Here is a 14,754-nt window from a genome sequence, read left to right as displayed (position 1 = left end):
ACATTATATATATATGTAAATTTTTTTGTTCTATTGACAATTTGAAATTAGCATATTTCGACCTGAAAGGGGATTTTTATACTGGAATGGAAAGGAGCCGACAAGCGGTTCACGGGGGTTCGGGTAATGAATTGTACACACGCATGCCATTAACGATAATAGGTGGGGGGAGTTTATTTGAAAGAGGAAAAAATGGATCATTTTTCTTATTAATTTTTATTTTCGATTGAAATGTGACAAATTTTTGAAATTGGAAGAAAGTGCAGAGAACAACAAATTTCATGCATTTTAAATTGATCGTCTCGAAATGAATATCGAATAAATGGATAATGCGACAACAACTGTGAGAGGACGCACAATAAACGCGCGTGCGTTGGGCAGGTTCTTCGATTTTGTGATTACTTTTAAACGCATGATCTACAACGGCAATTCTCCCTATCCATGTCCGCCAGTGTATCTGTGTGTGTGTGTGGCGATGGTCATTGATCATTAATTAAATTCGTCGACCGCTTGCGCTTCAGCGCTTGCTTTAGCCGACTGCAGTTTTTACACCAGACCAAAGCTGATTTTTCCTCTTCCCCCTTTTTATTGTTTTCAATTTCTATTCTTATTCTTCTTGTTCTATTGAAAATATAGAATTTAAAAAGAATTATTCATTATTCATTTTTCAGGAGAAGAGCCTGGATACTGAAGTCGATTTGGATGTCGAACGACCGACCGACGGTCAGTCAGTCGACTTGACAGTCAATTCGTCTGCGGTCCAGAACTCGACCAATTTGTACCCTTGCTTGCACTGTGGTCAGCAGTTTTCTCATCCGGAAATTTTATACCTGCACACTGTCCAATTGCACGGCAACAACGGCGTTGTTGAACAGCACACGTCGACGGCTAGCGATTTGATTGATTCAATTTCATCGGAATTAGCATTGAAAAAAGCCGCTTGTTCTTCTTCTTCGGCGGCGGCGGCGGCGGCGACAGTTTGCAAAAATACACCGCCCATCGCTTCGTCGTCGACCATTTCTTCTACCGTCGACGGTAGGCAAATTGTCACCAACCAACCAGTATCACACTTGGATATTAAGTTATCCAAATTGGCCCGACACCATTTGAAGCGAAGCCATGAACTGCGGCAGCCAAGGCGGTTGGTTGACAAGATGCCTTTCAGATGTGAATATTGTGCCAAACGTTTTCGAGCTGAACGATTTCTGTATGCTCACAAGAAGAAAAAGCATGCATATCACATGGTCACACCGTTATTGTCCTCTTGCGAAAGTCCGCCTCCGCCACCTCTCGCCAGTGACGCTAAATCTCCTGTCTTCATTCCCACTATTCAACTGCAGCCGCAGCAGCAGCAAGAACCACAACCACAACCACAACAACAACAGCAACAACAACAACAGCAGCAGCAGCAACCACAACAGCAACCAGCTTTTAGCAATAAGAGATTTTTACCAACTCAAATGTTTAATAATGGTTGTCAGTCACCGTCGCCGAATCATTTTTACACTACCCAAGCAACCGCCCCCGCTGGTTCCTATGTGCCAACTGTACCGGACATGACGTGCGCAATGTGTCGACAATTGATGGTGCTGTTTCAGAGTCACTTTCTGACCGCTCATTCCAACGCCATGATCAACCAGTCGTCATTTTATGCGACGGATTTTGCCACGATGGGTTTCCTCCATCAGCAGCAACAAATACTGGCCAGCATGGGTATCGGCTTGGACGGTGTGCTGTTGGGCAACGGCGGCAGTCTGCATCATCAGGTGCTTGATCGGGATGCGTATTGTGAAATTTGTCAAAAAGAATTTTGCAACAAGTACTTTTTGAAAACCCACAAGCTCAACATGCACGGTATATTTATGGACGATTATCCAATGAGGCAGCTGAAACGTTCACCGACTACTAAACATGCTCAACAGCAGCAGCAACATCCACAACTACAACACCAGCAACAGCCACAACTGCAGCAGCAGCAACAACCACAATTACAACACCAGCAGCAACCACAACTACAACAGCAGCAGCAACCACAGCTGCAACAGCAGCAGCAACCACAACTGCAACAGCAGCAACAACCACAACTACAACAGCAGCCACAATTGCAGCAACAAGAACAACAACAGCCTGTAGAAACTGATCAAGCTGTTGCTGCTGCTGCTGCTGCTGTATTGAATTTATCCAGTGCCAGTACTGGGAACAACAGCAATAATAATAATAACAGTAAAAGAATTTCAACACCCGCAACAAATGGTGCAAGTGTTGGTACTGGTGCTGCTGCTGCTGCTGCTGCTGCCCCTAGTGCTGCTGGTGGTAATAGTCAAGCGGCGGATGAAGCATCAAGCGTGGACGTGAAACGTCAACGTTTGGACATATTGTCAACGGTCACTGGTGTTGTTGATAATATGATCGCTTCTCCGGTTGCAAGCCAGCAGCAGAGGTATTGGAATCCGGCGATTGCCGATTTGGCAATCAACGGCACGTTGTCGTGCAATTTGTGCGTCAAATCGTTTCCAAGCTTCTTCGCTTTGATTGCTCATCGATACCGTGATCACGGCAGTTTCGACAATACTCTGGTCTCGCCGTTTGTCGGCCGCAGCCCGACGATGCTGTTGCCGAACTTACCGGCCAGCGCCCCTGTGGATACCGGCGCCACCGCTGCCGTCGCTGCTGCCGCCGCCGCCTACGCTTCATCCTTGGGTACGGATCTGACCGCATCCGACGGTGGCAATTGGTTTTGTGAAATTTGTCGCCGAGATTTTCCCAACAAGTACTGCATGCGCGTTCACATGTACAGCGTGCACGGTATTGTCGGCGACGGATGCCCGGCGATCAATTTGCCCACACCGACGCCAAGCAGGTCGGGAAGCAAGGACCGTTCCGCCGGCAGAGGTGGCGTTGGGAATCCGAGCAAAAATTTCTGCAACATCTGCAACAAGGAGGTGTGCAACAAGTACTTCTTGCGAACTCACATGCTCAAAATGCACGGCATCGTTATTGACGAAAATCGGACTGTGATCGGCAGTATCAACACCACCACCGTTGAAAACGGCGGTTCAGCCGAGACCAGCAAGTCTTTTGTCTGTCGCGTCTGCGATCGTCATTTTCCCGGATCTCACGATCTGAAATTGCATTACGAAGAGGAGCACCAGCGTCGCAATGTTCCACCTCCAGCATCGGAAGCGTCGAGCAAAACCGAAACCTCTGCTGCACCATTGCTATCCGCAGCAGCAACAGCCCCATCATTATTATTACCACAGATAGCAATGCCAACCGCCGTTGATATTGTTACTGTTGGTGCTGGTGCTACTCCTTCTGCTTCTGACATCAGTGCTGCTGCTGCTGCTGGTAGTGGTGGTGGTGGTATCATTGCAACAGCTACAGAATTGCAACAGCAATCATTATTATCCAATGTTGCAGAAATTAGAACGACTGTAATATCTTCTGTCAGTGATGGACAAGATGTGGTCGAAGAAGACGGGTCCAACGCCGCTACACCGGCGTCTCGTGATACTTTGGGTTGACCATTATTGCACAAGTGCGAAAACTCTGTGTGTGTATGTGTATGCGTGTGTGTGTGCGTGTGCGTGTGTGTGTGTGTGGGTATGTGGGTATCTGTCTTTACACATCCGATCTTTTTTCACTTTTATTCTTCCTCTAATCGAATCAGCAGACCTATATTTTAGATATATGTATATAATACTGGTTGCTATCACACCCACTATTCGTGTACTTATTTTAATATTTTGGTTATTTTTAATTGCTATATTCTAAAATTCGGGTTTTTTACATGACAAAATGGCGACGTCATTTTTCCATCAACAATTAATTAATTAACTGCATTTTATTTAAACTTTGTTCTTATTGATACTGACTTGTCTATTTTAGTACTGTTTTAATTATTCTACCTTTTTGTTATGATTGTTACTGCTGAACAATTAATTATATGCTCTTCAGCAGTACTATTACTTATTGTATTTTTTTAATTGCTAATATCAGTTACAAGCAAAGTACGTGAACCCAGTTGCACGTTTTTTTCAGTTGTACAAACGCAAACAACCATCGTCTCGATCTCGATCGGTTGATCATGCCGTGATTTCACCTCACTTGCCTCTTTTATCTTGTTCAATTGCATTTTTCTCAACCTCGTTGTTATCCTCGTTGACTGTTTATTTTTCAGTTATCATCGTCGCTATTATTATTATTATTATTACTATTTATTATTATTAACTGATGAGCGAATAAATTCTGTTTTGCTTATTCTATACACAGATGAATATTTTCATACATTCATTTATTCGCTTAGAAATAAGCAACACCCTCCTGTGTGTGTGTGTGTGTGTTAAAAAGGAAAAGCAATTTTAACATGACACCAATGCATGCGAAAATTGACCAATAATTTTTCATTTGCTTTACTTCATATGCATCCCAGAAGGAGATGATTAGATTCCGTGAAATTGTCAAACTTGAATAAAGCCAATATCACATTACACAGATTTATTTATAATGGTAAAGTTTTTTTTTTAAAAATGGATGGATGAAATTTCATCTTTATTTTTCAGCTTATATATATATCTACATGTATATATATGGTTTTTGCTTTACATTTCTCTTTCTCTCTCTCTCTCTCAACATTATTTCATCGTGCTGTCATGAATTGAAAGAAGAAAATAATTATTGATAAACTCGCGTGCAGTTTTTGTAATAACACATTTTCAGCTTATTTATTATTGCATACAAAGCAAGCCGGTCAGAGGCTAAGTGTAGAAGCTAAGCATTAAGAAGCGACGAAGCTTTTAATGGATCCACCCATCCATCCATCAATCCATCCATGCTTCTCTGCCTGTAAACTTTGGATTGGGAATTGATTTTTGTTTTTCTTCAACAACGATCGCTGCTCGATTGCAATAAGTGCTTTTTTCCCAATTTGATCGTTTTGAATTTCACTGTTCACAATTAGCTTTTGAAAATTTGAATAAAATCAGAAGAGCTGAGTGAGAAGGGGAGAGAGGATGAAAACAAAATTAAATTAAATTAAATTAAATTAAATTAATAATATGCTCGTAAAATAAAGATTTGTGCTGAATGTGCTGCATTTTATTTTTACAATTTTCAATCACTTGATGATATTTGAACTACTACTTCATCTTATTTACATAGATATTTGTAAAAATTTATCTATCTTATGTACGTGCACCCATGTTGCACTTAATCTGTCTTTTTCCAATTTCAGCAAAGCATGCATATTAACAATGGATCACCGTTTAGTGATGAGACTGAGCAAAAGAAAAACTGTAAAAATATCCATTTAAAAAAGATAAATTTACTTTTATTTTTTTAATTCAAATTATTGATCCTATTTATCAGTATTCTTTCTGTAATTGGTTTTCTGGTATAATTTAACGTTTTGTTGTTTTATAATTGTTTTTCTTATTATTGAACAGTTAGTATGAAGATTTGAAAATCCAGTTTATATTTGTTTATAAATTACTGTACTTTGAATTTTTGGGGTTAATGTTTTGCAGGTAGAAAAATTCGGTCGAGTTGATTTGTTTAAGCTTTTTTGAATGATTTCAAAAAAATAAAAATTTTGTTTTCAACAATTTTTTCCCATTTCGCTTCGGATGACCATTCATCCGGCTGACCAGTGGTCAAACTAACGATCCATCTGCGCACGTAATTCAATCACGGCTCGCATGAAACGAGGTCGATTCAATAATAAATTTTTCAAGCTCTTCAAACGAACCTTTTGAAAAGCATCTGTTCTTTCACTTTGAAATCGGTCGACAGCTGCTTTGCCGAACTGAACGTATTTAACAAAAAGAAATTGGCTAATCAAACACTGGACGCTAATGAACAGCAGCAGCTTTTGATTTCGACAAATTAAGCTTCATTTCCATCGGTCATCATTTTATTTGTTACTTTTTTTTTCTTCTCCTTATAATAAATAAATATACATACTACTTTTATTTCTTTGAAAAATAACCACTAAACTACTTACCATATGACGATCAGAAACAATTGTTTGTGTTTTTTGTCTTTATACCTTTCAAATGTTTGTTTCATTAATAAATATTAAAGACAACTGCTACATTTTATTAGTTTTTGAAATCACAATCAAATTTAATTAATTCATTCTACTGATTAATCATCAGATTAATAATTATTAATGAAAAATTGAAATAATCAATTTCATCATTTTCTTATTGAATGTGGAAAATTCAAACTTGAATATATGCATAGATGATTGATCAGTGGTGAACAAAATTGCTATTCAATGGCAAACATTATCTTCTGTTTGCAGAGTTATAATGAGAAATTTGCATAGTGGAGTAAAATTTACAATTAAATTTCGCTTTAACCAAATAGACACCGGGTCACGGTTGGACCGTTGTGAAATGGAAATTACTGCTGTGAAGCGTTTGTGAAATTTGTGATGACAGTTGCAGTTCTGAAAAAAGAATCCCACAATGACAGGTATGTTCGATTTAAATTTTATTCTACTCACATTGCAAGCCTTTGTTTCTGGAAAATGATATTTATTGAAATTTTAAATTTCCAAAAATAAATTTACACACACACAACAAGAAAGATAAAAAACCAGCAGCAGGCTTTGAAAACAAAATCGATTCAAATGAAACGATTTAAAAAATTGCATTAAAAAGCAAAACGGGCATGCTTTTTGTTCAGTCAAGTACGGGTTTCGATCGATTTTTGACTGTCCGTTTGCAATTGTTTCACTTTTATACAGCTTATCCAACAAATCATCCCTGCAAATGTTTACTTTAAACAACGCGTTGTGAAAAATCGATCCGTGTAAAAGATGTCGTTTTAAAACGATTAAATTTCACATTCATCTCAGCATAGCAGGTATTATTTATTATCTGCACTTGGTTTTATCGGTTAACTCTCTCTTAGTCTTTCTCTCTCTCTCTCTCTCTCTCTCTATATATATATATATATATATGTATATTTGTTATAGTGTAAACGGATATAATTATTACAGCACTCAATTGTTCGACTAAAATTTACAAAATAAATACAGCCGAAATAAATTTCTCTTGTTTCAATTGATCAATAATTCAATAACAGCGATAATAATTTTTACAATATTTACAATTGAATGAATGACAGTATAATTTGAAAATTAAGCGATTTTTTAATTTACATCAAATAATGCAGATATTGTGTATAGAGCATATGTGGCGATGGAAATTACAATTAGTTTTAACTTAACCATTTGTCAACGTCATTTAATCAATTAGACGCTTTTAAGTGCACTAATTGGCATGGTGTCGCCTGACAGCAATAATGCCGAAATTTTTAAGAACAAAAAGAAAAGGCGAATACTAATAAATTTGTGAAAAATTGACAAATTAAGATTACTGTAATATTTTTAAAAAACAACTACGAACAAAAATATGAATAATGATCTTTTCTTTGACAAAATTGCACGTTTAATTGAGAAATAAATGAAAATTGTTCGAAATGCTTTCAGAATTTCAATTTTCGACTTTTCACTTATTTTTCAATTCACCATTTATTATTATTATTATTATTAGGCATATGACAATTTTAAAAATTTATACGTTATGCATTTCAAATTGGAATAAATTACAATTGTTAACGGTATCAATTAAAAATGAATCCATTTCTTTTTCAATGAAAGTAAAATTGTGAATTTTTAACTCGTCATTATCGGATTTGTCGACTTTTCTGCGCATTGTTGCACCGTCGAATAAATATTCCTACCATTGCAATTGATTCGACTTGAGATTTTGATTAACAATTTTTTTACTTAATTTCACTGCTAAAATTTTCAAAATTTAAAATTTCTTCTTTTCATTTAATAAATAAATCAAATTTATTTTCATCTTACAATGAATACCGGAATAGAAAATCGAATACAAAATACACACTGGTCGTGTTTCTTTTGCAAACATTAAAATTGTACTTTGTTTAACCTTATTTTTTTTAAACTGTATTTACATAAATGTGTGTGTCACATGGATGTTTACTGAAAAACATGAGAACACTATTTTTGTTTGCTAATTTGTTAGAAATGTACAGAGGTGGGCCGAACGAAAGCAGGCATGTATGTGGTTGTGTGATTTTGACAACCTTTTACCATGCCAAGAAGAAAATGTCTGCTAATCGATCGGAACCAATCGCTAATTACATTCACTTAAGATGATCCAAACGTTTGAATAATGAATAATTTCACTTCGGCTTTGAAATACTGACAATCGATCAGGAGAAGAGTTACACTGAACGGATGGATCAATTTACAAATCGTTAAACAAGCGTTGAATTTTAATTCTTCTTCAGAAGAATGAACAAAAAAACACTCTCCAATTTCATTCCAATACTTCAATTCACACGATGATTATAATTTAATAATTTTTTGATTTCTTTTCAATTCATATTTTAGCTTTTAATATTTACTACTCGACACGATTTGTGTACTGTTTCAATGGATTTCAACAGCACCAGTTGATTGATAAAGCAATAACAATTTTAATTTTAATTAGTTGAAACTGCAGTTTGGAAAATTAAAATGAAAAAAAAAAGAAAAGAACAGATGAATCAATCAAATGCTCAATGTTTAAAATCATTGATTGCACCCACAACATATTGATACATACATTTTTTTTTCTTCAAAATTCACTTTCAAAAAAACATTTTTAAAAAGGGAATTGTTTAAATTAAATTAACATCTTTAAATGGATTATTTCTTCGAAACTATCATATCAATAATTATTTCAGCTGTAATTAACATCAATCACTGTGTCTTGTTGACTACTGAAAAAACTTTATAATATGATAATTAATTAATCTTATTTAGCATTTTGGGATTAAAATTATCTTTACATTGAAAAAACATTACATTTATTTATATGCTCTTTTCACAATTTATTTTTGACAGTTATAGTAGGATTAATTCCTACATTACATTTACTGTTGTTTTTACTGTATCCATCTCATCAAAGTTTTGTTGTTATTTAAAAATTTTTACGTTCAGGTATTTCTGTCAGTGTTATAAATTTTTTACCATATTAAATTGAGTTTAATTTATTGGAAAAAAGTAAAATTATAACAAATATTTTATATTATTTACATTTTTACTTGTCATGTCGTCAACTGATGTGAACATCTTAATGTTTTTGCTTTATATTTAAAATTTGTATAATTATCATATTTTTTGTGATTTAGAAATGTGGCATTCGAGTGATATCCAGTGGGCTTGTATAAAGAAATCTTCTTCTTTTATTCATTCCCGAAGAAATATAGGACCGAAGTTCACAACTGTACGTACAAGTTTGCATTTAGTTTTTGAATTCTGTTGTATATTATTATTACTGTTGTTGTTGTTGTTGTTGTTGTTAGGCACCGTTTAATTTGACCGGCATACATTGTTATCGTGACTGTGGATTGGTACGTAAGAGAGCAATTGATGTTGTGCCAGAACCCGATAACAAAGGCCTTTCGTTTGTTTATAAAAAGAAAGGACGTAAGTAATTTGTTGTTACACATCCCATCTATACACGTATGTTTATAGTGCCCAAGAAATTTGTTTTCATTACATTTTCTTATGCATGTAATTTTATTAATTATATTTTTTAGAAGGAAATAGACCAAACTCTAGTTTGGTTGAAATTAGCTTGTCCAGAAACAGTCGAGCTGTTTTGAGAACCATGAAAACTATAGTTCGAAAACAGAAATACCGTGGATCACTGCTTTTGGTAATGTTATTTTTTTTAAATATTTAACCATGCATGTTTATAGTTTATTTTTTCTGCCTATGTAAAAATTTCTTGAAAATCACTTGTTGCTAAAAATTTATTTATTGGTGACAATTTTGTTTCAGAAAGCGCAGAAGCGAGCCTCACAAATTATGCGTAGTCAGAAAGTAGTGACAGTGGAAAAGCCTCCTCGTCCGCGTAAAGATAAGGTGAAAAAGAAGGAGAAGAAGTGAAATTGATTCATTCGGTTGAGAAAATAAATAATTTCAGTTGGAAAAATTCTAGTTTTAGCACTTTCACAATTGCAAACTTTTTCTTTATTATAAACATTTGGTAATAATGCTCAGGACAAGAAAAAACTGAACATAACGACGTAATGAAAAGTGTAAAAAGGAATGAAGAAATTGTAATTTAAAATAAATATGTACTGATAAAATTACATAGGAATTTAATGCAAAATTTCAATTTATGCATTTGTTTTTTTCATGGAATCGTGATTCAGATTAGTGTTTTTAACTTAGCTGAAACGTTTCCACTGTGAAGACCCAAGGTACACACATATGTGAATAACTTCCTGACGGCTGCGCACTAATTCAATTGTAAAAGTTGCATGTGACGTAATGCTGCTTTTTTTATAAGCAAGGTAGGTCATGTTGTTTAATTAATTTGTACTGAAGTTCTGTAGAGTCCAAGAAAAGGAAAAGTTTTCACAAAAATAAATTATTCAGGTATGCGATTCTAGTTCATGTTAATTTCCTTTCGTTTCAAAACAACTTGAACTGCAGATAGTAAGTGATTTGCAAGTTTGAAAATGACTTTTCAAAATTATTTCACCCTAGAATAAGTCAAAATAAAAGATTATTAATACAAAGCATCATTATTTGGTAACATTGTTTTCTCGCACTTGTTGAACACAGATGGCGTATGGGTAAAGAGAATGCATAATTGAAGAGAATTATGTTTAAAATTTTAAATAATCTTAATTAAAAAGCACTCCATTTCCATTCAATTGATTTGAAAATATATTTTATAATTTCATTTTCACACAGCGTTGTAAATGCACATTTTCCATGATAACTAGAAAGTGTGAATGTTGTTTTCATTTTTTCCTCATTTCCATTTCCATGAGTTTGTTCATTTGTTAATTGTGGAATTTGATTTTTCAAAATGCACGGCTGTTAGTCTTCAATCTTTGTTGTTGTTGATTGAATTTTCGTTTAAATTTATTACTTCAAGGAAGAAAGAAATTGGGAAAGCTGTTGGTTTTTGGAAAAAGTGAAATTTGAAAATTTCAACTTTCCAGGAAGCAATAATTTTTGACAGCGGTTCTGTTTGCTATTTGGCCCTAATAAATCTATCAAATAATTATTCATTATCTTAACTATGATCAAATGCGACCAGGGCGCGTCAATCATTGTCATCTCTCTCGCTCTCTCCAACCGCTGTGCTGTTCAAAGGAGCAAAAATTGGCCCGTTGTGGTGGTTATTTTCCAAAATGCCCCATTCGGCTGCGCCGTCTCTTTTTCATCTCTTCTACATTTTACTTTTCAGCTTACCATGCTTTTACAGTACGGTTTTTGGGATTCCTTTTGGTTCCAGAAACCAAAGGCTGTATTTCAACAAAATGGCCACCTACATCAACAATTTGCAAACAACATGGAAGGTGAGTTTTACACTTTTGAATCAATTCTTAAAAAAGCTTTTCATCATTATTCAGGCTGGTCGAAATCCATACTTCGAAACTGTCCCTTCGCACGTCATACAAGGTATGATGGGCGTTCGGAGAAGTTCAAAGCTCGAGACCAATTCAATACCGTTGCCTGTCATCTCTTACGAACATATCGATATGGAAATTCCCGTCGAATTTGATTCCAGGAAACAATGGCCCTATTGTCCAACAATTGGGGAAATACGTGATCAGTCGAACTGTGGTTCCTGTTGGGCATTTGGAGCAGTTGAAGCAATAAGTGATCGAATATGCATTGCTACTGATGGACGTCAGAAGCCTCACATTTCATCCACCGATTTGTTGAGCTGTTGCAAAATTTGTGGTTTCGGGTAAAAGTATTCTTTTTTTTCGAAAAAAAAATTATTGATTATATTATTCCTAGTATTTATACGGCTATTTTGTTTTTCAATCAAATTTGCATTATAAAAACAAATGTTTACCAGTAGTGTATATGTAGTTTTGTTTGTGATCCCATTTTATAAAATATTATATCATTGAATATATATATATTTTTTTTTAATTGAATTTAGATGCCAAGGTGGTGATCCTCACCAAGCTTGGTCGTTTTGGGTTAAGTATGGTCTTGTCACTGGTGGAAATTACACAACGCACGACGGTTGTCGTCCATATCCGTTTGCCCCGTGCAATCACCACAGCAACGGCACGTATGGACCGTGCAGTCACGATTTGGAGCCTACTCCGGTTTGTAAAAAAGCATGCCAGTCAACTTACAAGATTCAGTACAACAAAGATAAATATTATGGTAAATCAAAACGAAAAAATAAATAAATAAATAAATGTATACATATTTTATTGTCTCACTGTTTAAGGCTTGAAAGCGTACTCATTGCATAATAAGGCATCGGATTTGCAAAAGGAGCTGATGATGAACGGTCCAATGGAAGTGGCATTTGAAGTTTACGAAGATTTTCTTCTGTACAAAACGGGTAAATTTTACAAAACATTTATTTATTTATTTATGATTATTTTTATTTTCAAGGAGTTTACCAACATCACACTGGCTCAGTATTGGGTGGTCACGCAGTGAGGCTACTTGGATGGGGAGAAGAGAATGGCGTTCCTTATTGGCTTTTGGCCAATTCTTGGAATACTGAATGGGGCGATAAGGGATTTTTCAAAATTTACAGAGGTCGTAATGAATGCGGCATAGAATCAGAGGCAGTTGCTGGACTGTACAAGAAGCCAACGTGAATATTATTCTTGTTTTTTTTTGCTTAGTTTGACCAGTGAAAACGAATTATAATGACATCCTATCTACTAATTTTACACGGTATCATTTCAAAATCATTATTTATTTATTAATTTATTTTCGACATTGGTATTGTCGAAATATTTTTTAGGTCCATGTTCAGTCGATTGTTTCAAAAGTAGACGCAATCGTTCTGATGCTGCATTGATTGAATTTATGAACGATATGTTGATTTGAAATTAAAATTTTCCAAACAATAATCCATTGAGATAGAACAAAATATTTCATATTTATAATTAATTGGCAAGACTGCTTACTGTATGCAAATTAAAATTGTTTAACGCAGTCTTGAGAAGTTTCAAATAGTTGGTCAGGTAAAGAACTGTACAGGAGAATAGTTTCATTTCAATTCCATGTATTATTTTTATTAAATAAATGTTAAATATTGTAAAATGATTTTTTCAATAACTCGAAAAGCAAAATTTAATATGCAAATTTAATTGTTTGTTCTTCGTGTCATATAGAAATGCAAATGCTTGGCAAATAAATGGCAATTGAATGAGCTCTCGATTGATAAACAGGTTGTTAGTATGCAAATTTCTTGTGCATGCTCTGCAATCTCATATTGCTCACATATTTGGAAAACTCACCTATTACTGCTTACTAGCCTACGTTTATCTTCTGCCGATATGTCATCACTTTTGAACATTGTTTTACGATACTACTTTTCATTTTTATTCATCACTTATTTGACGGGCTCATCATTTTATTACAGGTAACAAAATCTTATTATTATTGATGGCAAGCAAATTTGCATATTATTAAATGGGACCAATTTCTGTAGCAATTTCTATTTATTTTGGCTAAAATCATGGTCGGGAAAAGAATCTTTTATTATTTTAATATGTAATTTGTAAAATTTGATGTACTTTTTCAAAAAGCGTAATGCAGAACGAACGTAACTGAAAGTGAATGGAAACTTCACTTCTGCTAGCATCGACGTTGATTATATACATTACAGTTGATGATGCTGAACGTGAATTAGTTTTCAAGCATCAGTTGTAGTTGAAAAAAGCAAAGCAGCTGCTGTGTTGAAGAGGATGCAATTTATTATTATCAATTTTGTTCTTGCTAAAATTCTTCGCTTGTGCAATTTGAATTGAAGCTAATTTTGTTTATTTTGTTATTTTTTCTTCACACTCCTCTTTTGAATTCTGCAGAATAATTATGATGCTATCCCGCGCTTCGGCTTTACTTTTTGCTCTTACAACGTTCGTAGCAATATTGGAAAATCCATTCCTTTGTTTACTTGTTGTGCTGCTGTTGACCGCAGTGTTGATCAAGCCGGATATTGTGCAAATATGTTTGCCAAAAATTGCAAATGCACTTGATATGGCTGTGCACAAAGTACAAAACGATTGTTCAAATTTGTCATCTGCTAACGTGACAGAAAGCCAACCGCGTCGTCCTCTTAGCCGGGATTTTTTCAATGGTCGACTTCTGCTTACCCTTCAAGTTCCCATTATGACTGATCACTTCGAAATGTTGGCTAAAGAAGATGATAATGAATAATGAATGCTTTTTTGGCAGTTTCACCTTTTTGTGATAATTAGCTGATTGAGTGACTTTTAGAGACGGGTTTCGCCTTTTACGGTTTTACATATTAGCTTGTTCTACTTACTTTACTTATTCACCATTTCTAGTTTATGATATATTTAAAATTATCGAACAATTACTACTGTTAAATTTACTATTAATATCATTTTTGTTACATAAAAATACGACTGCATTGAAATCTTACTTTCTACCTTTTGTCATATATACTGTCGTTGCTATCTATCCTTTTGCAGTTTGGTGTTGTTGAACATGTATTTGTGAAATCAAAGTTACTCACTGTTCATAAATATTAAATAATTAAAAAAATGATTTTTCAATTTTGCAAACATTCTTCTAATCAGTCCATTATTATTTACATCAAACATTTGTTTACTTTCTTTACAAACGGCAATGGTTGTCATTTTCATATAAGTTTTGAAGTTCTGTCACATGATGATTTAGGTAAAGCAGCAATG

General features: G+C 34.7%; 5 protein-coding genes across 5 annotated transcripts; 4 read left to right on the top strand and 1 right to left on the bottom strand.

Annotated features, from left to right (window-relative positions):
• The first annotated feature begins 1,154 nt into the window (after positions 1 to 1,154).
• On the top strand, positions 1,155 to 3,524 carry Tsp_03309 (zinc finger protein). Its single transcript, XM_003379605.1, has one exon. The coding sequence runs from the start codon at positions 1,155 to 1,157 to the stop codon at positions 3,522 to 3,524; it is 2,370 nt and encodes a 789-aa protein (XP_003379653.1).
• Positions 3,525 to 5,656: 2,132 nt separating this feature from the next.
• Tsp_03308 (conserved hypothetical protein) lies at positions 5,657 to 6,768 on the bottom strand. Its single transcript, XM_003379604.1, has 4 exons — positions 6,699 to 6,768; positions 6,509 to 6,525; positions 6,287 to 6,451; positions 5,657 to 5,803 (listed from the first exon to the last, which is right to left on the bottom strand). Exons 1-4 carry the CDS (start codon positions 6,766 to 6,768, stop codon positions 5,657 to 5,659), a joined length of 399 nt encoding a protein of 132 aa, XP_003379652.1.
• A 1,294-nt stretch (positions 6,769 to 8,062) lies between these two features.
• Tsp_03307 (60S ribosomal protein L28) lies at positions 8,063 to 9,976 on the top strand. The gene is made up of 6 exons (XM_003379603.1): positions 8,063 to 8,095; positions 8,432 to 8,492; positions 9,214 to 9,329; positions 9,388 to 9,511; positions 9,625 to 9,743; positions 9,869 to 9,976. Exons 1-6 carry the CDS (start codon positions 8,063 to 8,065, stop codon positions 9,974 to 9,976), a joined length of 561 nt encoding a protein of 186 aa, XP_003379651.1.
• A 1,204-nt stretch (positions 9,977 to 11,180) lies between these two features.
• On the top strand, positions 11,181 to 12,684 carry Tsp_03306 (cathepsin B). Its single transcript, XM_003379602.1, has 5 exons — positions 11,181 to 11,406; positions 11,461 to 11,801; positions 12,003 to 12,235; positions 12,303 to 12,419; positions 12,473 to 12,684. The coding sequence occupies exons 1-5, from the start codon at positions 11,239 to 11,241 to the stop codon at positions 12,682 to 12,684; spliced, it is 1,071 nt and encodes a 356-aa protein (XP_003379650.1). The 5' UTR covers positions 11,181 to 11,238.
• Positions 12,685 to 13,909: 1,225 nt separating this feature from the next.
• On the top strand, positions 13,910 to 14,254 carry Tsp_03305 (conserved hypothetical protein). The gene has a single exon (XM_003379601.1). It carries the CDS (start codon positions 13,910 to 13,912, stop codon positions 14,252 to 14,254), a length of 345 nt encoding a protein of 114 aa, XP_003379649.1.
• The last annotated feature ends 500 nt before the right edge of the window (positions 14,255 to 14,754 follow it).

Source organism: Trichinella spiralis (assembly GCF_000181795.1).
Source record: "Trichinella spiralis strain ISS 195 chromosome Unknown Scfld2, whole genome shotgun sequence".
Lineage (NCBI taxonomy): Eukaryota > Metazoa > Nematoda > Enoplea > Trichinellida > Trichinellidae > Trichinella > Trichinella spiralis.
Note: the sequence above shows the minus strand (reverse complement) of the source record. Positions and strands in the feature narration are given on the sequence as shown.

What these genes read in the sequence shown, in the direction of transcription:
- Tsp_03309 (XM_003379605.1), top strand. Translation starts at nt 1,155, where the DNA reads ATGCCTTTCAGATGTGAATATTGTGCCAAACGTTTTCGAGCTGAACGA.
- Tsp_03308 (XM_003379604.1), bottom strand. Translation starts at nt 6,768, where the DNA reads ATGATTTGTTGGATAAGCTGTATAAAAGTGAAACAATTGCAAACGGAC. An exon ending in CTCTGCAAACAGAAGATAAT is followed by an intron (nt 5,804 to 6,286) that starts GTTTGCCATTGA and finishes AAATACGTTCAG; the next exon opens with TTCGGCAAAGCAGCTGTCGA.
- Tsp_03307 (XM_003379603.1), top strand. Translation starts at nt 8,063, where the DNA reads ATGTACAGAGGTGGGCCGAACGAAAGCAGGCAT. An exon ending in GGCCGAACGAAAGCAGGCAT is followed by an intron (nt 8,096 to 8,431) that starts GTATGTGGTTGT and finishes TTCATATTTTAG; the next exon opens with CTTTTAATATTTACTACTCG. An exon ending in ACCGTGGATCACTGCTTTTG is followed by an intron (nt 9,744 to 9,868) that starts GTAATGTTATTT and finishes ATTTTGTTTCAG; the next exon opens with AAAGCGCAGAAGCGAGCCTC.
- Tsp_03306 (XM_003379602.1), top strand. Translation starts at nt 11,239, where the DNA reads ATGCCCCATTCGGCTGCGCCGTCTCTTTTTCATCTCTTCTACATTTTA. An exon ending in ATTTGCAAACAACATGGAAG is followed by an intron (nt 11,407 to 11,460) that starts GTGAGTTTTACA and finishes ATCATTATTCAG; the next exon opens with GCTGGTCGAAATCCATACTT. An exon ending in TGCAAAATTTGTGGTTTCGG is followed by an intron (nt 11,802 to 12,002) that starts GTAAAAGTATTC and finishes AATTGAATTTAG; the next exon opens with ATGCCAAGGTGGTGATCCTC.
- Tsp_03305 (XM_003379601.1), top strand. Translation starts at nt 13,910, where the DNA reads ATGATGCTATCCCGCGCTTCGGCTTTACTTTTTGCTCTTACAACGTTC.